Here is a 25,067-nt window from a genome sequence, read left to right on the forward strand (position 1 = left end):
ACTCAGATCCTCCTGAATCCAGGGCCGGCGCTTTATCTACTACGCCACCTAGCTGCCCCCTTTCCAGTGTTTTTAATAGGAATGAGTGTTATATTTTATGAAAGGCTTTTCTGCATTTATTGAGGTAATCATATGATTTCTGTTGGTTTTGTTATTGATTTGGCCAATTATGCTGATAGTTTTCCTAATATTGAACCAATCTTGCATTCTTGATATAAATCTATCTGATCATTATGTATGATCTTTGTGATCTCCTTGCTAGTATTTTATTTTAAACTTTTGCATCAATATTCATTAGAGAAATTGGTCCATATATTCTTTCTCTTTTTGCTTTTCCTGGTTTAGGTATCAGCACCATATTTGTGTTGTAAACAAATCTGGTAGGATTCTTTCTTTGCCCATTTTTCCCAAATTGTTTATATAGTATTGGAATTAATTGTTCTGTAAAGGGTTTTGGTTTTTTTGTTTTGTTTTGTTTTGTTTTTTTAGTGAGGCAATTGGGGTTAAGTGACTTGCCCAGGGTCACACAGCTAGTAAGTGTTAAGTGTCTGAGGCCGGATTTGAACTCAGGTACTCCTGACTCCAGGGCCGGTGCTCTATCCACTGTGCCACCTAGCTGCCCCTCTGTAAAGGTTTAGTAGAATTTATTTGTGAGTCCATCCAGTCCTGGGGATTTTTTCTTAAGGAGCTCATTGATGGCTTGTTATATTTCTTTTTCTAAGATAGGATTATTTAAGTATTCTATCTCCTCTTCTGTTAATCTGGGCAATGTATATTTTTGCAAATATTCAGCCATTTCACTTAGATTGTCAGACTTATTGGCATATAATAGCTCCTAATAATAATTGCTTTAATTTTCCTTTTCATTGGTGGTGATTTCATCCTTTTAATTATTGATACTGGTAATTTGATTTGATTTTTTCTTTTTTTAAATAAAATTCACCAATGGGTTTTTTTTTTCATAAAACCAACTCCTAGTTTTATTTATTGGTTCATTAGTTTTCTATTTTATCAATCTCTACTTTGATTTCTTGCATAAGAGTTGGGAACTCTTTTGGTCTTTCAACAAAGAGTTAGACATGAGATATATTTTGTTACTCCCAGGAAATAACTCTGGTTAGGGCCAATATGGGACAACATGGGTTGTTCCCAAAAGCTGGTGAACCCAGGTTTGTGCCAGGGAAGTGGGGGGGAATGGAAACAGGGAAATAAGAATTCATGAGCCATAAAGAAATTTTTATGAAATACCTCCTAAGATTGAACCAGATTTATGTAACCACAGCATTAAGGTGCTGGGCTATGGAATATATAAAGATAAAACTTTATGATGAAAAAAATCTTCCTAACAACATTGGCATGGACAATTTGTGACTCTTTAAAAAAATTTCTTGGTCAACACAATAGGTAATGCCCGGTTATAATAGTCTTATAAAGCTCACCAGGTGCACCATGGTGAAAGGCAAGTATGAAGAAAAACATCAAAGTAGCACTTTCTGAATAGTTTTTTTCACATTTTAGGGAAGGCTGCAGGAGTTCTGCTATTCAGGGTTCTGACCCACCCTTATACTTCAGTCCTCCAAGGTGGCCATAATACATCTCTAAGTAAAACTGACATTGAATACCCACTCTCCTCCACCCACAACTAACTCCAACCCCACAAAAGGGACAGGGCTTGAGAAGCCCAGTTACCCATTTCCAATTCTAAGACCAAAGTGTGTTTAGTATAAAAACTGAATGCAGAAGAATGGGGTCTCCCACTGGCCTTGTAAATGAGCTTCCATTCAAAAATGCTCTCATTCAGCCTTCACAGTAGAATATTTAAAACAGGTTTAAATTCATGATGAATGTGGAAACAACACCTGGTTTCCAGTGCACAATCACAGGAGAAGAAAAGGACCTATTGAGATTTCATAAGCATCTTCACTAAGTACACCTACAGATTAAATTAAAGGAATTCTTGCTCATATTTCAGCTGATTATCTAGATATGTATTCAGTTTCTTATTTTTGTTTTTAGAAATTTTCTATGAAATACATTTTAAGCCAGTCCATATGTAAGTGATTTAAAAGATTACAGAAAAGGTAGCAATGAAATTTATGTCAAATAAACAAAACAAAAATTAAGCCAAAGTGAGTTCTGAAACTCAGGTCTTTGAAAGCAAAATATAACTATTTGCTCAAGTCCATAACTTGGAATTTATAAACTTGGTTTTGTTTTTTTTAATAGTTTGATAACTGTAGTTCAATATACTTGGTTTCCTTTATAATTCTGTGCATTTGGTTTTATGTATTTAAAAACGTGATTCTGAGAAGGGGTTACTAGGCTTCACCAGACTGCCAGAGGGGTCCATGAAACAAATAAATAAGGAACCCCTGTTCTACTTAGAGTGGGAGCCTGGTGTTGGTTTAAATCTAGCCTCAGATACTTACTAGTTGTGTGACCTTGGGCTTAATTTTGCCTCAGTTCTTCATTTGTGAAATTGACTAGAGAAGGAAATGGCAAGCCACTCCAATATCCCTGCCAAGAAAACCCCAAATGGGGTCATGAAGAGTCAGAGACTACTGAAACAATTAAACAACAACCCCTGACTTCACATCTGCACCATGTTGTCTCCCTTGAAAAGAAGAGAAATGCTTTATTTAAGAAGCACCCACCTCTTCTCCATTTGAGAATGGTTGACTTTTTTATTTGAACTCAGGAAGATGAGTCTTCCTGACTTCAGGCCTGGTATTCTATCCACTGTGCTACCTAGCTGGACCTGGCTTTCAATCTCAACTCTGCTATTTATTGCCTATGCAACCTTGGGTAAGTCACCTTACATCCCTGAATCTCATTTTCCTCATATGCAAAATGACAGGGTAGGATAAGATGGCCTCCAAGATCCCTTTCAGTTCTAAACTAATGGTCCTTTGAACTACCTGAGAAGAATAAAAAATCCATTCTGAAATTTCTTTTTTACTTTAGCCATATTGCAGATATTATGAGATGTCTCAACTCCTTAGGCTAGAATTTATTGTATCTGTATGCACAGCACAGTTCTTGGCACATAGTAAGCATTTAATAAATGTTTTTCAAAAAAAACAACAACTTATCCATTCCTTCAAAAACAGGTCATGGGGGCAGCTAGGTGGCGCAGTGGATAAAGCACTCGCCCTGGATTCAGGAGGACCTGAGCTCAAATCCAGCCTCAGACACTTAACACTTACTAGCTGTATGACCCTGGGCAAGTCACTTAACCCCAATTGCCTCAACAAAAACAAAACAAAACAAAAACAGGTCATATTGAACTAATTTCATTTCTTTTTTTTTTTAAATCAGGTTACTTAAGACTGCTAGACCAGGAAATACCATAGTATAATTTACCCATATTTAGGCAAGTATTTGATCATTTATATCCTGCTATCCTTGCAAATAAAATATAAAGATATGAGCTAGACAATAATACAGTTAAGTGCATTCAGAACTGATCAAATGACCAGACCCAAAGATTAGTCATCAGTGGCTCGATATTGTCTTGGAGAAATGTAGTGAAACACTACAGGGATTTGTCCTTGGTCCTGAGCTGCTTAACCGTTGTATCAATGACTTGCATTAAGGCCCAGACAGCATGCTTATCAAATTTGCAAATGATGCAAAGCTGGGAGGCATAGTGAACACATCAGATGACAGTTGGGATGTAAAGAAGGTATAGATAAGCTATAATGATGGGCCAAATCTGGTAAGGTAAAATTTAATAAGGATAAATAAAAAGTTTAAAAGAATCAACTACACAAGTACAAAAGCAGGGAGATGTGTCTAGATGACAGTTTATATGGAAAAAATTCTGGCTTATTTCAGTTTACATTGGTAACTTCAACATTATGTCCTTACAACCATAAAATTAATGCCACTTTACATTTTCTTTTTTTTTAAACATGTATTTTTTGTGTGGGGGGCAATGAGGGTTAAGTGACTTGCCCAGAGTCACACATTATAGTAAGTGTCAAGTGTCTGAGCCCAGATTTGAACTCAGGTCCTCCTGAATCCAAGGCTAGTGCTTTATCCACTGTGCCACCTAGCAGTCCCACTTTACACTTTCTAAAAGAGCTGTAGTGTCCTAAAGAGGGGAGGTGATACTTCTGCTGTACTCGATCTTAGTCAGACTACATCTGGAATATTATGTTGAGTATTATGGTGAGAGGCAGCATGATATAATAGATAAATAGCTGGCTTGGAGCCTGGAAGACCTGGGTTCAAATCCTCCCCCAGATACATACTGGCCATATGACCTAGCACAAGCTGCTAAACCCCTAGGAGTCCCAGGCAACTCGCAAACACTGTACATATTTTTTCTTTTCTTTTTTTTCAAACACTATATATTGCAGAAAATTCTCAGTCCTAAATTGGTAATGAGAGCTTTCTTTTCTTTTCCAGAAGTTCCCTATAAAATTGTTATAGTTTCTGTCCCCTATTTGGGTGTTACATCTTAGGTGAGATATTGACAAGCTGGAGCTAATCCAGAGGAAAGTGATCAGGTTGATAAAGAGACAGGAGTTTGGGTATGCTTAATCTAGAAAACAGAAGACAAGGGGGACAGGCTAAGTGTACTCAAGAGCTATAAGGGCTTTCTATTTAGAAAAAGGATGAGATTTGTTCTGCTTAGTCCCAAAAGGAAGTACTAGGAACAGTGGGTGGAAGTGACCAAGACAGATTTAAGTTTGATGTAAGAGAAAAATCCTAATAATTAGAGCATCCAATTGTACATTAGTCTGTCTCAGGAGATAATAGTGCCTCCTTCCCAAAAGATCATCAGATAGGGTCAAAGGACCCCTTGTTGGGGATGTTGTCAAAGGGATTCCTACTCATATGCAGGTTGGACTAGAGGACCTCTGAGGGCCCTTCCAATTGAGAGATTCAGAAAATAGGATCTAAGTATTTATACTTGAGAAAAATGAGTGCTACGTTATCCTAAAAGACATGTCAAGATTTATCTACTCTAAGCTGATTCTTCAGTAAGATTTTGAGAGTGTTTCAATATTGTATCTGGAAGGAACTCTGAGGGGTGTGGTGATAAACGTTTAACATCTGGCTTTCCAAAAAAAATGTACACAAGACATACTTTTAAGTTTAATCTGCATTATTAATATTTCCCCATAACTTCCTTAAGTCTAGAATTCAATATAACAATAAATCAAGCTCTGACTTTAGTGTTAGCCAATTTCCCAGATGCAAATGCTCACACTCAAAATTCAGCAATCACTTCTCTTGAGCCAGACTGATCTGGCTCCAGCACACCCCAGGGAATACTAGAGCAGAAGGTTGAATATGTTTTCAGATGCAGGGAGTGAACCAGATGTGTGTGGGGGGGAGTGGGGGTGGGGGTGGTGGTGGTTGTTTTCCTTTGTTACATGAGGAAGGAATTCAGTATGGGAGGTCTGGAAAGGGTTGTTTTTGTCGTTTTCATAAATGACTGTGATGTAATGACAAATGATGTCAATAAAACATGCTCTTAAAAGGTATACATCCAGTGAGAAGAAATAACCTAAATAAACATATAAACTCCCTATTTTTCTCATAGCTGATCTTGTCTATGAGCTGATAAATATTTTTTGGAAAAAAATTGCAGTATCATTTTCACGATTAAACAATTAATCAATGCTCAGCCCTAGAAATACAAATGCCCATCAGCTTTTCTCAGGTGTTCCTGAGAAGAGAAGTTGATATATAGGATTATCTATGATTCATTCTGTATAATAAAGTCTTCATGGCCACCATTTTAATTTGATATTTTCTATCCATTTATTTATAGAAAAGCAGGTTCCTAAAGTTTAGCAGTGTCTACATTTTGATTCTGAGAGAAAAGGGGCTCGTGTACAAGAGTATACAATATTATACAGTAGTTCATTATAACCTTTACAACGGATAACATATTTTCAGAGAGAGAGATATTATTCCATGACTAGGACTCAGTGTCTCATGGTGAAATGTCGTAAGACTTGTTATGTTTTATTTCCCTGTGGAAAGAGTCAGATGTACCTTCAGTGGAAGAAGCAATTCATTCATATGGTAGATCATCATTTCCTCTTTCCTTCTCCCTCCTGTCCATCATGGTAATTATTTCCTTGATAATGAAGAGAGAATTCCTTTGTATGAATGTAGCTTTCTCTATTTTGACCCAAAGGTCTAACCCAATCCTGTACTTTAGAAATCGATATGGAGTATACATCGCAATGTATAACTCAATGGGCCAGGGCTGTTCAATCTTTCTTCTCACACAAGGCCACACAAGTGAGAGGTAATATTGTCCCATATATGCTGTTGGTACTTTCATGTCTAATGCTATCATTAGTAGGTGTGGGTGTGGCTGTGAGTGTGAACAAGTGCTCAGGACCCATGGAAAGGAGAACAGACCCCTTAAATGTGAATTCTCTTCCAAATAACACTACTGTGAAAGCAAATCCTTATTTATGTCTCAAAAAATCTGGCGGTTCTTTCCCCAGGTGTAGGGTGAATTGTCCAGGCTTCTCTAGGGCAAAGGCAGGGTGAACAGGCCCAGTGAATCTGTGCCTGATGGTGAAGAGCAGCTGCCCACTGTCAGCATTTATGAATAAAAGTCTCTGGTTGCTATAGTCTAGCAGAATGCCCACTCTGACCGGATGCTCTGTCATGTGGACGTTGCTCAAAGTGCCATTGCTGAAAAATTTATACCTGAAATGAAACAGAGCAGAGAGCATAAAAATGAAAATGAATCTGAGCTATGAAAATCATGTACCAGCTATTAACCAGAATACAAAAGATGATCTAACACATAATGCCATGCCAGGCATTTAACTGGACCCTTCCCAGTGACTCAAGTACAAACAGAACATGAACCCAAATGACTAGGATTTTAAATATTTCCTTCCATCCTGTTGTAAAAAGGCCATCTCAGAATAATCAACATGACCCCCTGCAACCTTTTGACTTTTTTTCAACATTCTCATTCTTTTCCAACTGCCTACACCTTTCAGCTGCTGCATTCATTGATTGTCATTCTTCTGAATAAAAAACTCCTTGGAGGCTTCTATGCATCAAAAAATGTTCTGCCGTCTTGCTTCCCCTGGAATGCATTAATTTTACAGGTTTATAATTTACATAAGGACCTCTGTTCAAGTTTGTTGAAGAAAAAGTGAATAATTTTGCTCAGCTTCATTCCTCATTCTTTAGAGAGAAAGGGAAGGGCAGTAGAAAGAATGTGGGATTTAGAGTCAAAGGACCTGGGTTTGAATTCTTGCTCTGCCACTAACTCTCTGTATGAGCTTGGACTAGTCGCTTCATCTCTCTAGTCTGTACTTTGCTCATTCCATAAAATGAAAGGGTTAGATTAGCTGATTTCTGAGGCAGAGAGGTGGTACAGTGGAGAGAAAGCTGGATTTGGAACCTAAGTTAAAATCTTCCCTCAGACACTTACTAGGTATGTGACCTTGGGTAACTCAATCTCTCTCCACTTAAGTTTCTCCATCTGTTAAATCTGGGGGTTGGATTTAGGGGTCTTTAGGTCTCTTCCAGCCATAAATCTATGATCCTATGATCCCTTTTTGTGCTAGCTCTATGGTCACTAAATTCCAGTGGCTCCCTATTGCCTCCAAGATAAAATGTAAACTCATTTATTTGGTTTTTAAACCCTTAACAACACAGCTCCCAGCAATCTTCCCATCTCCATTATATATTTTTCCATTTCCTACACCAAAGTTCAGCTAACCTTGCTGATCCTCAATGACTTCCCTCAAACTGATCCCAACTTCCTGTCAATTATATAATTTTTCTGGACTTGAAACACATAGCTAGATCCCCATTATAAATAATGAAGCCTGTAAAGTGGTCCATTATTCAAATTTTCATTCAAACATTTTCATTGCATATTTCCATTGGGCTACAACCAATTAGCATGTTTTACACACAATTATACTTTGAATAGTGTGAATTCAAGTAATGCTACCAGTTCACGGGATTATTCACACTAATGGGACCCACCCTAACTTCAGAGTTGGAAGTACCCAATTACCAAGAGGTCATTTAGTCAAACCCTTCTTTTTACAAATAAAGAAACTAAGCTCAACAAAAGATTGTGATTTTTCCCAACATAACACAAATACAAGTAACAAACAGGACTAGAATCCAGATCTTTTGACTCCAAGATCTTCCCACAACACCAAGGTAGTCAGTTACTAAATGTTAGTGTTATCTTTAATTCCTCACAGGTTCAAATCTATTCAATTCAACAATTCCTTGTTGAGAACCTTCCAAATACCTATCTACTCTCCTCCTTTGAGATTCATACAATTCATATCTACCATCTAATCAAAGTCATGGCAGCTGTTATCTACAGATTTCCACATTACTTCCTTACCTTCCTCAATGAGTTCAGTACCTGGCTCAGAATTTTTCTCTCCTCCTCAACTCCTTCTCTTATATTAGAGGATTTCAATTTACATATTGACTCTTCCTCAAATACCCTAACCACTCAGTTCTTCAACCTACTCATTTCCCATGACCTACTCCTCCACCTTACTTCATTCATACACAAAGATGACCATGTTCTTGATCTTGCCATCACCTACAAATGTACCAATTTCATGTTCAAGAATTCTGAAATGCTCTTATCGTACCATCATCTATTGCTTTCTACCTTTCCCTCTGCTTTCCCTTACCAAACTCTACTCTTCATCCACACTGTGACCTCCAATGCATCAACCTCTCATATTTCTCCCAGGCCATCTCCTTAGCACAAGCCATTCTCTCCTCTTTCCCCCATCCTGATCCCTTGAGAACCAATTCAACTCTATACTGTCCTCTTTTCAAGTCCCTGGGCCCCTTATCATATCACTAATTACACTCTTTCAAGCTCTAGCCTTGGAGGACTACCACCATTCACAACCTTTACTCCTACATACATGTACCACCAAATGAAGTACCACTGAATGAAGGCAGAAAAAAACCCACAACTATTCTGTCTGAAATTTATGTACAAATTTATGTAGTGGGCTCTCACTGCTGCCAGGAAATCCTTTTACACTTCCCTTATCCACTCACTATCTCACTCTCTATTATAGCTCTTCCAGACCTCTTCATCCGTCTTCAAACCTCTTATGGCTCTCTCTCCCCCTACATTCTCAGGTTAGAACCAGGCTTCATATTTTAAAGAAAAAAAGTGAGGCCATTTGCCATTTCCTCTTCTTTCCTCTTCTCATCTCATATCACTGATATGCCTTCTGCCACTATCTCCTTTTCCACTCCTGTTTCATATGATAAAGTGTCCTTATTCCTTACTGAGGCTAACCCCTCTTATTGTTCAGGCAATTCTATTCTATCTCATTTCCTCCAAGAAATTTTCCCCTCAGAAATCTTCATTCTATCATCTTTTCAGTTTCTCTCTGTCTAGTGGCTCCTTCCTTTCTGCCTTGTTGTTATTGTTGTTTGTTCTTCATTCTCGTAGAAGACCATGACATGGGGGTGATATCATGACTTGCAGTGAATTGGATTTAAATAAGGGAGGGTTGTGCAAGGTCACCAACCTCTCACTCTTTCTTCCAGAGCCATCTGAGTCCAGTGGCAAGATACACATCAGAGCAATTGGAGATGGTCCCATATGTTTTAAGGCAATTGGGGTTAAATGACTTGCCTAGGATCACACAGGTAGTAAGTATCTGAGGTGAAATTTGAACTCAGATCCTCTTGACTCCAGGGACAGTGTTCTATCTACTGTGCCATCTAGCCTACAAACATGCTCATGTCTCCTTCATCCTCAAGAAACCCTCATTTGGTTCTTCTATCCCTTCTAACTATAGTCCTATATTTCTTCTGTCCTTTGTGGCTCAACTCCATAAAAAAGACCACTTTCTGTCTTTTTACTCTCTTTGTTATCTCTCACAATTCAGCTTCTGACATCATTCCACTGAAACAGTTCTCTCCAAAGTTACCAATTATCTCTTAATTGCTCATTCCAATGGGCTTTCCTCAATCCTCATTCTCTGTAACATCTGACACAGTTAATCACCATCTTCTCCTTGATATTCTCTTCTTTTTAGGTTTTTGGAATACCATTCTCTCCAATTTGTCCTATCAAACCACTTCTTATTCTCCTTTTCTGGATCCTCATCCTCTTACTATAGGAGTTCCATTGGGTTCTGTCCTGGACTCTCTTCTGTTCTTCATCTATATTACTCCAGTTGGTGATTTCATCAATTCCTATGGATTTAATTACCATCTCTATGCTGATAATTCTCATTTCTGCCCGTGCTACCCTAAGCTTTCTGCTGACTTTCAATCTCATATCTTCAACTGCTTTTCAGCCATCTTGAACCGGATGTCCACTAGACATCTTAAACTCAACATGTCCAAAACTGAATTATCATTTCCCCACCCCAGCCCCCAATTTTCCTATACTATTGAGGGCAACCCCATTTTCCCAGTCCCACAGGTTCACAACCTTAGTTTCATCCTCAACTCTACAGTCTCTCTCACCCTTTTCCCCCCAAATCCAATCTGTTGCTAAGGCCTGTCAATGTCACCTTGCAACATTTCTCAAATATGCCTCTCCTCTGTTACAGCCACCACCCTGGTGCAGGCTCTCATTACCTCAAATTTATACTATTGTAATAGCCTGCTGGTGAGTCTACCTGCCTCAAGTACCCATTCTAACCCATCTGCCAGTAATTTTCCTAAAGCATAGGTCCAGTGATGTCACTCCCATACCCAGTGAATTTCCGTGGCTCCCTATCACCTGTAGGATCATATACAAAATTCTCTGGTGTTAAAAGCCTTCCATAACCTAGCCTCCCCATCCAGTATTCTTATACCTTATTTCCCACTACACATTCTTTGATTCAACGACATTGGCCTCCTTTCTGTTCTGAACAAGAGACTCCATCTTTTGGCTCCAACATTTTCTTTGGCTGTCCCCCAAGCCTGGAATGCTCTCCCTCCTTATCTCAGTCTACTGGCTTCACTGGCTTTCTTCAAGTACCAACTAAACTTTCATCTTCTCCAGGAAGCCTTTCCCAACCTCTCTTAATTTTAGTGCCTTCCCTCTCTTCATTATTTCATAAGTATCCCACATGTAGCTTATTTGTATATATTTGTTTGCATGTTATCGTCCCCCATTAGATTATAAGATCCTTGAGGGCAAGGCACTGTCTTTTTCTTCTTTTTGTATCCTCAGGACCTACCATAGTGCCTGGCACATATTAGATGTTTAATAAATGTTTATTGACTGAATGACTATCTAGCACTGGGCTAGGCAAGTGTAGGAGAAAGAGAGTACAAAAGAATTTGACACAGTTCTGTCCCATAAAGAACTTAGAATTTAGTAGGTGAGATAAGGCTTACATGCATAAAACAATTAGAGAATAATACAAGATAGAATATTAACAGTGGTACTCAAGTGAACCCCCTTAATTTCTGGATTGTAGCCCACAAATAAGTACCCAAATGTGATATATATACATATATATGTGTGTATCCATATATATACATATACATACACAGATATATAAAAATGTGTTATGGTTAGTAGAAAGGAGAGAAATTATGCAGGCTAGAGTTGTTGGCAATTGGTCTCATCACTACCTGGAAAATACAGGGAAAAGAAATGAAATCGGTGTCAGATTTTATATTCTTGGGCTCAGAGATCACTGCAGATGGCAACTGCAGCCATGAAATTAAAAGGTGCTTACTCCTTGGAAGGAAAGCTATGGCAAATATGGACAGCATACTAAAAGGCAGAGCTATTACCTTGCTGACAAAGGTCTGTGTAGTCAAAGTTATAGTTTTTTCAGTAGCGATGTTTGGCTGGGAAAGTTGGAGTATAAGGAAAGCTGAGCACTGCAGAATCAATGCTTTCCAACTGTGGTGCTAGTAAAGACTTCTGAGAGTCTCTTGGACAGCAAAAAGATCAAACCAGTCAATACTTAAAGAAATTAATTCAGACTAATTCACTGGAAGGTCAAATACAGAAGCTGAAGCTTAAATACTTTGGCAACTGTGGGGACCAATTTTTAATTGGGGAGTGCTAGCTAAGTGACTCACCACAATACTGGGGCAAGGAAGGAGACCGGCAGCCTCCCTCAAAACAGAACAAGATTTATTTTAACAAGAACAAACTTTAAAAACAAAACAAAACACAAACAGGATCTGCAGGATCAAGGGAAAGGAAATAAAATGGGGAAAGGGAAATTATAATACCTGAAAAAATATCACCGACCAGGAATCAGCTGAAAATACGCAACAGAATGCCTGTCGCTTTCCAGCTTCCACCTAGAATGCCCAATTCTCCTCCCCAAAACCTACAAACACCCCACACAGCCCCAGCCAATGGGATGGCTGCTCTGACAGTCACATGACTGCCCTCACTAGGCTTCCAATCATTATAATTTTGCCAGGCCCATGTAGGCGTCGGCGAGTGGTGATGATGTGAGGTGCCAGAGCCCTGGCAATGGCTAACCAGTGGGTGGAACACCGTGCAGTTTGGGGAGCCTCAGGCCAATGCGCAAAAACCTCAAATAACAATTAATTCTTTACACTACATAATGAGAAGATGGGACTGATTGGAAAAGACCCTGATGTTGGGAATGACTGAAGGCAAAACGAAAAGGGGATGGCAGAGGATGAGATGGAGAGATAGTATCATGGGAACAATTGACATGAACTTGGACAGAAAATAGTAGAGGATAGAAGGACCTATGTCTTTTCATGGGGTCACAAAGAGTCAGACACAACTGAACAACAACAAGAGTTTTTGGAGATTGATGAAGGAGATGGCACTTGAACTTGGTCCTGAAAGATAAGGAGGCTTTTAATATTTCCTTCAAAACTTGGTTCCTTTCCTCAAGAATCATCTTTTGCACAAAGTCTCTTCCAGTCCTCCTAACTGTATGGGTTCCTTCCCTTGCAAAATAAATAAATGAAGCTATAATTTATATAGCTCTTTAAGGTTTTCAAAGCACTTTCCATGTATTTTCTCATTTGATCTTCACAACCACCCTGAAAATTAGATGCTATTATTATCTCCATTTAATAGATGAAGAAACTAAGGGCAGGCAGAGTTTAATTAACATGCCCAGGGTAACATTGCTGGCAAATGTCTGAGACTGGAGTTGAATTCGGGTTTTCCTGACCCCAGGTCTATTGTTCTATTGACTGTGCCACCCAGCTGCCCCTGTCTGACTCTCCTCTATGAGTTATCTACAGTCTATATCAGTAAAGGGAGCTTCCTCATCGTTCATTCCCTACATTGACAAAAGCCCACAACCTTGGTTATTTTCTGCTCTCCCTCTCTTCTCCCCAATGCAAGCCCTTCCTCAACCCTTCTCACCTCTTTCTAGAAGAACTATAATCAAATCTCTGTTCTATTATTTTACTCACTTCTTTGTAATTTCCCAGATCACAATTCCCTGTCCAGCCACTACTCTTCTATCAATGTTTTTGTCCCTCGTTAGAATGTAAACGCCCTAAGAGCAGGGATTTTTGTATTTGGATCCCCAAAACTTATCACAGGGCTTGGCACAAAGTAAGTGCTTAGTGAATGCTTCTCATTCTTTCATTCATTCATTTAAGACAGTACCTAAAGTATTCTGACTTGGCAAATTTCTCCAAGACCAGCAGTGGTTAATAAATTTTAAACACCAACCAACCAACCAACCAACAACCACAACAAATTTATGACTGCTTCACACTTTAAGAATGTGCATACTCTCTTAAAGTGCCATACATAAATAATAATACACATAAACATATCCTCTCTTATAGACATGTGGATTTAAATTTACCTCTGTGGCTCAGAACAGTGCATATACCAAGAAGTGTCTCCCTGTCCCAGGGCACTGCCCTGAGCATTAGAACTGGAGCAGATTCCAAGACGATACGCTGCACATTCCGCTACTGTGGTTTCCCAGTAGTGTTGGCCACAGGCAGGTAGTTGCTCACCCAGGACAGATGGAGTTCTGCAGGTAACATGCATAAAATCAAAGCAGACACTGAGCACAATGATTGCAGCATATTTATCTCATTAATGTGCACATTCATAATTGTGTACTCTATTTAGGTGGCAAAATTTTCTCTGGAATTTGCCAGAAATGAACTAAAACATTTCTTGCATCATTGTACTTTCACAGTTGTTTGACCAGTCTCCAGGGTTTTTCTGCAACTCCCAATACTTTTTCTATAGTTATACTTTCCATTCATGTACATTTACCATATTTCACCTTCACTGGGGATAACAGAGCTGGAACATATTTTCAAAGCATAATGTCTTATCCACATAATAAGCACTTAGTTAATATGAATTGAATTGAGTTGAATCCAATATAAGAAAAAGATGAAGAGTAATGAGAGGCTTTCTATTTTAAACAGCTAAAAGCAAATTCAGGAACATAAATCCAGTATAAGTTCTCTTTCAGAATCATAGGGGTGGAAGTCACCCTGTGTACTTTCCAGGAAGCAGATGGTTCCTCCAAAGAAAAAGATTCTGTGGCCTTCCTTAGTAATGTGCCCCACTGCCTCCAAACCCACATGTGGGCACCTGATTTAATGTCAAGTATCAATGTGCCTTATGTATTCATAAGTAGGTGAAGTGTGAATAACAATAAAACTGGCTTTCTTTATTCTATTATGGAGTCTGGTTTTCAGAAGAGTTTTTGGTTGAGTCTCTGGACTCTTGGGAGCATCATTAGCGCACTTGAGGGATAAAAGCACTGACCTCCCTTGATGCTGCATGAAGAGCTACTACTTGAGTTACTTCTATGGCAGGAAGGTTGGTGTGAAGCAAACTCTGATACTTCTTCCTTCTTTATCAGTGACTGAGTGACTCATTCGATTTCTTCTTAAAATAGTTAAGGCAACAAGGAAGCTTTGCTACTTTCAGTGATGTTAATGTTTGTGCAGCCCTCTCTTCCTTTTCAAGTGTAACATATGGGAACTGATAAATACAATGTTAATTTGATCAATCTTGTCCCTCCACTTTGTAGTACTATAAGAGAGAAATGGTCATGACCAAAATACTATCTGGAAATCCCCCAGCTACTTGATTACCATCAGTTATTTCCTAAGCCAACAACTGCATCATCTTTTCTGGCATTTTATTCTTGGACATACCTTCCCTAATATTATTAGCTGATTCTAAAGGCAAATAAAATGCCAACAACTATGATGTTAGGTGAAACAATGTTACAAGGGGCCATCAGTTCTGTAGGAACAACGTTATAGATGAGAGACTGAGCAAATGGTGTGATAGCAGGTTTTATAATTTACAGCAAGGTTTGGCTATTCCCAACAATGAAGCATGCCTGTATTATTCCCTACCTCATCTCTTTATTAAAGAAGTCTGTCTTAAATAACAACACTTTAGCAAATAAACTTCTTGTGCTGCTACTATAAAATATTGCCACCAGTGATAAATAAAGCACTATTAAAATGTTCCATGATAATAACCTGTTCCTAGTAAATGTCTAGATTTGATGGTGACAATAACAAAATTGTAAAGTTCAATGCTTTGCTGTTTTCAAATGCATTATCTTATTGATTATCACAGCAACACTGTGCAGGAGAAGAGCATATATTACATGACAATTTTTCTCCTCATCCCCCACAGTCTTTACCTTGTGGACTTCTAACTGTGAAGTTTCTTTTTTGGGACAGGGCAACTTGGGTGAGGCTATCAAAAGGATTTTAATATGTCCATAGGGGGCTCATTTTTCCCCATTCATTTTCAAGTTCATTAATTAAGAGAAAGAAAGAAATTTGTTGAAGAAGTTTATAACAGAACTTAGTTAAGCATGTAATCCAGAAAGAAGTCTTAAGGTATTCTGTTCTTTTTCTTTCATTAAAGACAGTGAAACTCTTCCTTTATATTTGAAGTGGAAAGTTGTTTGTGTATGTGCATAAACTAACATTATATACATACATATGTATGTATATTATATATGTATAGATCTTTATATAATATATCCAAACTATCTTATATTCATTTTGTGTCTGTGTGTGTATGTTTGTGGGAGGAGAGCGAGCGAGAGAGAGGTTTATATAGAGGTTTATAATGCAGACCCAAACTACCTTGTATTAATTTTGTATATATAGGTATTATTTTTATATATATAATATATACTATTACCTTGTATTTGTTTTATGTATTATCTATATATAATTATATCATGACATATAACATTAAAATATACAATATCCCGTATAATTCTATATAGATAGTATATAATATTTATTACATTTTCTATTTATAATATTAATGTAATTTATATTTATAATACATATAAAATGAATACAATATAGTTTGAGTCTATGTTATATAGATATATACCTAGATTATACAATCCATATACATAAATTATATAATCTATATAGCAGGTTCAAACTACCTTGTAGTTTTGTATATATGCTAGCTATCTATATATTTATTGCCTATCTATATCTATGTATTCATTCACTATATATTTATTAATCTGTATGTACACATTCATGCAATTAATTACATATGTATAGTCTATATAAAAAGAATACAGGATAATATGGGTTTACTTTATATAGACATATACATAGATTATAGAATCTATTCAAATCTCTACATGTATTATTTATATAATAATAGATCCTTTATATAAATCCAAATTACTTTCTATTCATTTTTACATGGACAACATATACTTTAAAAACAGAGGGAAAGTTTTATTATCTTCATTGAAAGGAAAAGTAAAAAAGGCTTTATTTTAAACTTATTTTTTATAACTTTTTAAAAAATGTTTAGCTCCAAATTTTATCCCTCACTCCAACCCCTCCCCACCTATTGAGAAGGTAAGCAATATGATTTCAATTATAGATGTGCAATCATATATAACATATTTCCATATTTTAACTGTGTTGCCAAAATAGGCAAGAAAAACAAAGTGAAGAATTCCACCTTTTTATTTTAGACTTTTTTCTGGGTTGCATATTTCTGTATGTATCTACATAGTATAGACCCCCAACTATATTATATTAATTTTTATATAGATACTATAAGCAAAATGAATATAAAGTAGTTTGGGTCTACTTTATATAGCTAAACACATAGGTAGATTTATGTTTATATACAGAGATATTTACAGATAAACATTAACTATCTAACCCAAAGGACCTTGAATTCATTTTGTATATCTAACTTATTTGTTTATATATATATTCATGTTGTCTCTCCCAGTATGCTAGAAGCTCCTTGAAAGTAGGGACTGTTTCACTCTAGTCTTTGTATCCCCAGCTATTAGCCCAATGTCTAGCATATAGTAGGTTATTAATAACTGGTTTTTGATTTATTGGTTGATATAGATGTGTGCATAAAGATCTTGGTATTATGCATGTGTGTGTGTCTGTATTTGATTTTCTACACAGACACTTCAGATAAAAATAAAATTGGTGTTAAGTTGACAGATGCAATAGGTCCCACAGCTGAGGCATCCGAACTTTCCCAGCTTAGGTTTCTACTTACTCAGTGAGCCTCCTCCTCTCAGTAAAGTGGATTACTGTCCCATCTGAAGAGATCTGTAATGCAGGGTGAGCAGTCTCTCTCAATAGGAGAAATCTGGTTCCTGTTGCAAATTAAGAAAAAAAAGAATACAACACTATCACAGTTGGGAAAGATCTGGATCACTTTGATCTGAGGGCCATTGACTGGGTAAGTGAAGTTCTCTACTTCCTCTGAAAGAAGACATTGAGATATAGCTTCTAAAGAGCTCTTCCAGCACAGTGGATAAAGCACCGGCCCAGGATTCAGGAAAACCTGAGTTCAAATCTGGCCTCAGACACTTGACACTTACTAGCTGTGTGACCCTGGGCAAGTCACTTAACCGTCATTGCCCCACAAAAATAATGAATTAATGAATAATAAATAAATTAACTAAAGAGCTCTTCCAGGGGTGACTGGTTGGAGCAGTAGGAAGAGTAAAATTCTAGGATGAGAAAAGCCACCCATACATTGGACAGCTCCAGTGTCTATGATGATGGAAATTTCCTTAATGGCCTACTCTGCATATCACAATTACTGACCATGACTTGGCAATACTGCTATTGCTATAATATAGAACATATCTCACTAATTGTATATATACCAGACATTCTAGAAAACATAGTAAGCCAATCTAACTCCAAAAAATATAATTTGGCCAACTCAAAGTAAAAACAATCTACGTGGAACAATGGTCATCTCACAGATCATGCATGGGACTAGGATAGAGCTGAAATCTGGTCACCTCCACTGAGTGCATATTCCCAGAAGTGGGACTTATAGAACTACCTTGATTCCCACTCATGCTCCATGATAGGGCAACTGCTATTAATGTAAGCATTTCATTTACTTAGATATAACCTATCATCTCCATCATTACAGATAACAATTCTTCCATGTCTCCTAATGCTATTTGATTTTTATATGTTTTCCCATAATTTCTCTAAAGAGATATTTTCCCCTTTGAGCTAGAAACCATCCTCTGGAGGTTTTGTCCATGTTATCCCTCATTCTTTATTCATCCACCTTCTTTTCTCAGTCAACAGGCATTTATTTATTAAGTGCCTATTATGTTCTAGGCACTGTGCTAACCACTGGAGATACAAAGAAAGGCAAAAAAACAATCACTGCTTTCCATGAGTTCAGTCTAATGAGTGATGACATACAAATTGCTATGTACAAACACAATATAGACAGAATAAATTGGGTATAATCTCAAAGGGAAAGCTCTAAGATTAAGGACTGATTGAGATTTGTTGCAGCCTTTCTGGTCATATAGATGCTTTATGATGTATTTTTTTCTGCTTTTCATGGATAAATCATCGTTGGAAACATGTGGCAATCTACTTATATCTACCATGTGTCTTTTCATTGCTTTTTAGGACACCTACAATTTTTATTATTCTGAGATAATGGTGTTCCATGATTTGTGGCCACAGAGCATCACTGAGGGAATACTGGTATTAAAAAGATGAGCATTTGTGGCAGCAAACAACAGAGGATCATTGAAAATACTGCATAGTCCCCCAAATATGGTACAATTTATTTCCCTCCTCCTATTCAATTCTGGGCCAGTGTATTGTCCATCACCTCTCACCATGGGCACTATGAGGTTCATTATTATTACTATAATTAGCCTACATTCACCAGCCTTCCAGTCTGGCAAAGATTTCATTTCCTGAGCCTTCTTCAGTAGTTATACTGAGCGTAAGAAATGTTTATAGAACAATACAGAGGTATGCTATTAAATGTTTAACAACCAGATTCTCTGAGGGGGTGGGTAGGGAGGGAATAAGCTGAATCCACATTTTAAAGTTTAATCTGCATTATTAACACTTTATTGAGGCAATCAATAAAACAATAAAAAAGGCCTAATTTATTCTGAGGTGGCAATGTTCATACAGTGCAAACTGGTTAGAGCTGGCTCCAGCACACCCCCTCCCTCTTTCCTAGATTATTGCCATTACCTTCTTCTTCTTTTCTTTTTTTTTTTTGAAGGGCAATGAGGGTTAAGTGACTTGCCCAAGGTCACACCGCTAGTAAGTGTCAAGTGTCTGAGGCTGGATTTGAACTCAGGTCCTTCTGAATCCAGAGCCAATGCTTTATCCACTGCACCACCTAGATGCCCCCTAGCCATTACCTTCTAATTGTTCTCCCATCCTCAAGTCCCTCCTCAGGACAATCATTTTCCACACATCTGTCAAAGTGATTTTCTTTAAGAACAGCTGTAGAGGGCAGCTAGGTGGTACAGTGGATAAAGCACTGGCCCTGGATTCAGGAGAACCTGAATTCAAATTCAATCTCAGACACTTGACATTTACTAGCTGTGTGACCCCTGTCAAGTCACTTAACCCTTATTGCTCTGCAATAAAAAAAAAATTATTTTTTAAAAAAAAAGACTATTTGGTGTTGACAAAAAATGGCAAATAGGACAAATTGGGTAAACAGAATACATATATGTAAGTGAACATAAGAATATTATTCTGAAAAACAAACAAGAACTTCTGGAAAGAAAACTGTAAAATATTTTGGGGGTAACTAGGTGGTGCAGTGAATAAAGCACTGGCCCTGTATTCAGGAGGACATGAGTTCAAATCTGGACTCAGACACTTGACACTTACTAGCTGTGTGACCCTGGGCAAATCACTTAACCCTCATTGCCCTGAAAAAAAAAAAAGGTGGGGAGGATACAGAACAGCTCTGATCATGTCACTTTCCTATGCAATAAACTCCAGTGGCTCCCTATTTATTTATCTCTAGGATAAAATATAAACTCCTGTGCTTAGTTTTTCAAGCCCTTAATAACAGTTCTAATTGTTCTTTTCAGCTCTATCTTACATGCACTTTGCACTTCAGCCAAACTTACCCTCTCTGTTTGCCACACCTGACATTGCTCATAGCCATGCTTTTGCACTGCTCATACCATCATTATAAAACTCCATCAACTTTTATATTCACCTCTCTAAAGAGAACCTGTGAACTAACCTTCTATTTATCTGACATGCCTTCTGATTTCATTTATGATGAAAATGTTCATTTGGATGTGATTCCATTACTCCAGAAGTCTGGCAACTCATTGGCTTTTAGAGAAAGATTGCATGTCAAGAGTACCAATAGTGTTTAAGAGATAATGCGAGATATATAACTTATATCAGATTGCTTTCTGTCTTGGGGAGGGGGGAGGGAAGGGAGGGAGGGAGAAAAATTTGGAACTAAAAATCTTATAAAAACAAATGTTGAAAACTATCTTTACATGTAACAAAAATAATAAAATGCTTTTTTGATTAAAAAAGAGACATAGATAATGTGAGAAATAAATCTGGATCTGGCTTAATGTGAACCACTGAATGACTTCATGTGTTAACATTCCTGTGCAGTCTTTTTGCTTTTTTATAGGGTCTGTTATGGAGTAATACAACAATGCCACAATCCAAAAAGGGGATTTTTAATTATTAGAGATGAAATTACCATCCTAAGGTCACACATCATTTATTACAAAGCAAGAACTAATCCTCTAATCTAGTGCTCTTTCTACCAGACCATGCTGCTTCAAGTATCAGATATCAGAACAATCCAAAGAACCATTGGTGAGCACCATTCTTCCTTTGAGAGCAGAGATTGTCCTTGGATAGTAGGTCCGGGGAAGAATAGTCATTGCCTTTTTAGATAGGAGCCTATAGTGCCCTCTAATGGTGAATCAAGAGAGCTACATGGGAAAAATGGGGATCCTTGGGAAAATCCATTTAGATTTTTATTTTTTAAAGAAAAGTTAGTTAATTTCAGAAAGGGATACTTTACCTCTGGTGGAAATGAGGGCAGCTTCACTCTGCTCACTTGTCCCAAAAGCATTAACAGCTTTTGCATAGAAAAAGTAGTTATCATTGGGCTGGAGGTTAACTTTTAGCTGAAATCCTTTAATTCCAGAGTAAGATCTAAGTATAAAGTAAAGACAAATAAACACATTTTAGCAATAAGATCCAACACTCAATCATTAATTACATTTTATTTATGTAGACATAAGTACCCCTTTTGTTCTTTTTTATGACACCATTGAGGCATTTTAATCTCTCTCCTATGAAACCAATCTATCACTCAGTTCTCCTTCACTATCCATTTTCCTTTCTGAGCTTTCAAATCAGTCAACTGAGCAGTAACAAAACCTCATGCTACAGTGGGAAAAGCCGTGCATTTGGAGTCATAGTTGTGAACTCCAAAGTCCCTAGAGCTCTAAATCTATAATTTTTGAGCCATCTCTAAGGCAGAAGGATTATGGTTAGACTCATTCCTTATTAATATACCAATTCCAAATGGGAGCATTGCTAGACATCTGGGTTTTGTGCACTTGAAAGATAAGGGCACTGGTTGATTGGTTAAAGTAAGAATAGTAAGGCATTACTCTGTGCTTTATCTCAGAAGGTGATTTTTCGTTGTTGTCCCACCAGAGAGCACTAGAATCTGGATAATGATTAGTACTTGTCCATTAGGATTTATTTTTTTCTTTAAAATTGTTTCTTCTTCTAAGGCTTTATGTCATTGTTCAAGATGTCTTCCAGGACATCATTTTGAGGAGAACCAGAAAGGGTATTTTTGATTCATAAGAGAAACTAATTTAGAAGTCTGGTAACCTTCCAAGAATAAATTTATTTTCTCTAGGATTTTAATTTCCTTTGATCTTGGAGGGTCCTTTTGGACTAGGAGGATGCTATATACTTAATTAATAAACTTGAATTTGAAAAAAATCAAGATGGGTCATAATTAAGTAAATGGTCATCATGCCAAAGGCCAAGAAGATTCAGGGAAACACATTTTCAGGAAGAATAATTGTTTAAAGCAAATTTGCTCTAGCAGAAAAGGATAAGTTTAGCAACTAAGAAAATAACACAAAGCTGCTAATCTGGTCGTTTAAATATAAGAAGAATGAGAGAGGGAGAGAAGGGACCACTTGCTAATGAACTTAGTTAATACCTTTGAAGCCCTCAATCCTATCAACAGGAACAAGTTTTCATTGATTCATTATGGCTTCATAAACCTCACCATAATAATATGCTCTTCCCTCTTCCTGTTTTCTACTTTCTTGGGCTGCTTTGAAATCCTTGTTTTGACCAATTATACAATGATGGACAAGTGCATTTTACTCAGCTTCTCCAAAGAGAAGCTATAATATAGCAGGGGTTCTTAACTTACAGTCTGTGAACTTAAAAAATGTTTTGAGAATTATATATCATTATAATTGGTTTCCTTTGTAATCTTATGTATTTTATTTTATGCATTTAAAAATCTTATTCCAACAAGGGATCCACAGGTTTTGTCAGATTGCCAAAGTGGTCCATTATATTTTTTAAAAGGTTAAGAACTGCTGCTCTATATAGAACTTAATTAATTAATTAGTTTGTTTTGCGGGACAATGGGGGTTAAGTGACTTGCCCAGGGTCACACAACTAATAAGTGTCAAGTGTCTGAGGCAGGATTTGAATTCAAATCCTCCTGAATCCAGGGTCAGTGCTTTATCCACTGCACCACCTAGCTGCTCCTCCCCCCATAAGAACTTTAAGTAAATATTTAGAGGAAAGTAGAAAAATCAATGTGAGAGCACACCTTAGAATAGTGGTCTCTAAAGTTAGAGCCCTGACCCCACCAATGGACCTTAAAATAACCCCAAAGGATAAGCAAACAGGTCAAATTCAATCATCCCAATTAACAGTCAGTCATGGAGCTTGCCTCCCATACAACCCTACCCTCCCTTCATCCATTGTGTTCATCAGTATCTCCATCTACCCTCCCCATCACTGCTCTCTCATAGCTGTGCAAGTCCCCATATTCTCCCCTTCTGTTCAGGGGCAGAGGTCCCTTAGGGAAATTCTAACCTCACCACCACCAGGCACTGGCACCAGCAGCAGTAATGACAAAATTTGCCAACTCCCAGTGTACATACACTCTGCCCCCCAAGATCAGCTTGTTTCTGCAGAAGATGCCCCTTGGTGGGCTTTTCATTTTTCATTTCTCAATGTGACAGGGAGCTTCACGGAAGAGTTATGTTTCCCCTCTCCCCAGAACTTTTCCAAACTTCCCTATTCCTGTTGAAGGAACCACTGTCCTTCTAGCAACCTAGATCAAAATCTTTTGTGTCATCTTGCAAATCATCCTGGGCTCCTCACTCTTTCCCTCCCACATCCAATCAGTTAACAAGTATTGTTGATTATTCTACCTTCACAACATGACTCACATCTGTCATTTTCTCTATAGTCACACAGACCCTCAGTTCAAGCACTCATCACCTCTCATATGGACTAGAGTAATAGTTTCCTGATGGTTCACCCTATTTCAATTCTTCCTCAATTCCAATCTATTCTCCACACAGGTACCAAATTGATTTTCCTAAAGTGCAAGTCTGACAGTGTCATTCTGCTACTCAATAAACTCCAGTGACTCTCTATTGTCTCTCAGATCAAATATCATTTCATCAATAGGTTGTCCTTTTAAAATTTCTAGCTTTGTCTAAGTTTTATAATGTATATAGCTGTTAGTAGCGTTATACATTGTGTGATTTATAAGTATACCTATCTTAGATGTACATATTTTAAAATTTTTAATTGATAAGAGTATGTGATTAAAGGAGTGTAATGACCAGTAACTTAGAAGACCAAAAGGTTATCATGTGTAACTGAGAATGAGGGGCGACAGAAGCCAGGATCTATTTGAGTGGTTGATGTTAAGTGCCCTGTGTTTGGAAAGGTCAGGATAAATGTCTCAGATTTTATTGGTTGCTATTTTAGGCCCTGTCTCATGACCAGAAGAGCACTCTATCTTTAGATACACCAAGAAAGGATCAATGAAACTGAGCCACAGATTCAACAGCCATTAATTATATTTCAACTAAATAATGAAAAAAGCATATCCCTATATATTCTTGAATTCAAATGGCTAAATATTATTATTGAATATTATTCAGAGGGTTATATTTTTAATAAGCTTATAGGTTTTAAACAGGCTTATAGAGTTAAAACTACTATAAAATACATGGTGATTCAACCTAGTGAGTAGAAACAGTAATAACAGTTACCGATAGCTAGTTCCCCTTTGCTTAGAAAAGTCATTGTGCCTGACCTGAACTTTTGGATATTCCCCCCCTCTTTTTTAGGAATCTTCTATTCCCAATTCTCTTTATATGTAATGACTAGATTAGCAGATTTGTATTATCTGCTTGGTTGTGAAACTTCTCCTTTGCTGCAAGGAGCAAATTTGCCTTAAACAATATTCTTTCTGAAAACCTGTTTCCATGAATCTTCTTGGCTTTTGGCTTGTTGACCATTTACTTAATAATAAAACAATAATTAATTCCCAATCATAAAAATTATGACAATAATAATGAAGCAGGGCACTAGAAACACATATTTTAGTGCCTTGAAGTTTCAAGTGCATCTCTACATGCATAGTGTGTGATATGCATTGATGCTCACCATAACACAGTAGAATAGGTAGTAAAAGGATTATTATCCTCATTTCACAGATGAATGGGCTCGGAAAGGTTGTGACATGTTCAAGGTCAAAGAAGATGCGTATTATCAGA

The 25,067-nt window shown here is 37.4% G+C and overlaps 1 protein-coding gene across 1 annotated transcript in view; it reads right to left on the minus strand.

The window, feature by feature from the left end:
* Positions 1 to 5,753: 5,753 nt before the first annotated feature.
* The window catches only part of CMYA5 (cardiomyopathy associated 5), a 127,833-nt gene continuing 108,519 nt past the window's right edge, over positions 5,754 to 25,067 (minus strand). Inside the window, exons 10-13 of the mRNA XM_044004239.1 lie at positions 21,299 to 21,432; positions 17,486 to 17,585; positions 13,785 to 13,958; positions 5,754 to 6,687 (exon numbers count right to left, since the gene is read on the minus strand). Of these exons, the coding sequence (XP_043860174.1) occupies positions 6,441 to 6,687; positions 13,785 to 13,958; positions 17,486 to 17,585; positions 21,299 to 21,432 (655 nt within the window). The 3' untranslated portion in view covers positions 5,754 to 6,440. The remainder of the gene's footprint in view (positions 6,688 to 13,784; positions 13,959 to 17,485; positions 17,586 to 21,298; positions 21,433 to 25,067) is intronic.

Source organism: Dromiciops gliroides, chromosome 1 (assembly GCF_019393635.1).
Source record: "Dromiciops gliroides isolate mDroGli1 chromosome 1, mDroGli1.pri, whole genome shotgun sequence".
Taxonomy (NCBI): domain Eukaryota; kingdom Metazoa; phylum Chordata; class Mammalia; order Microbiotheria; family Microbiotheriidae; genus Dromiciops; species Dromiciops gliroides.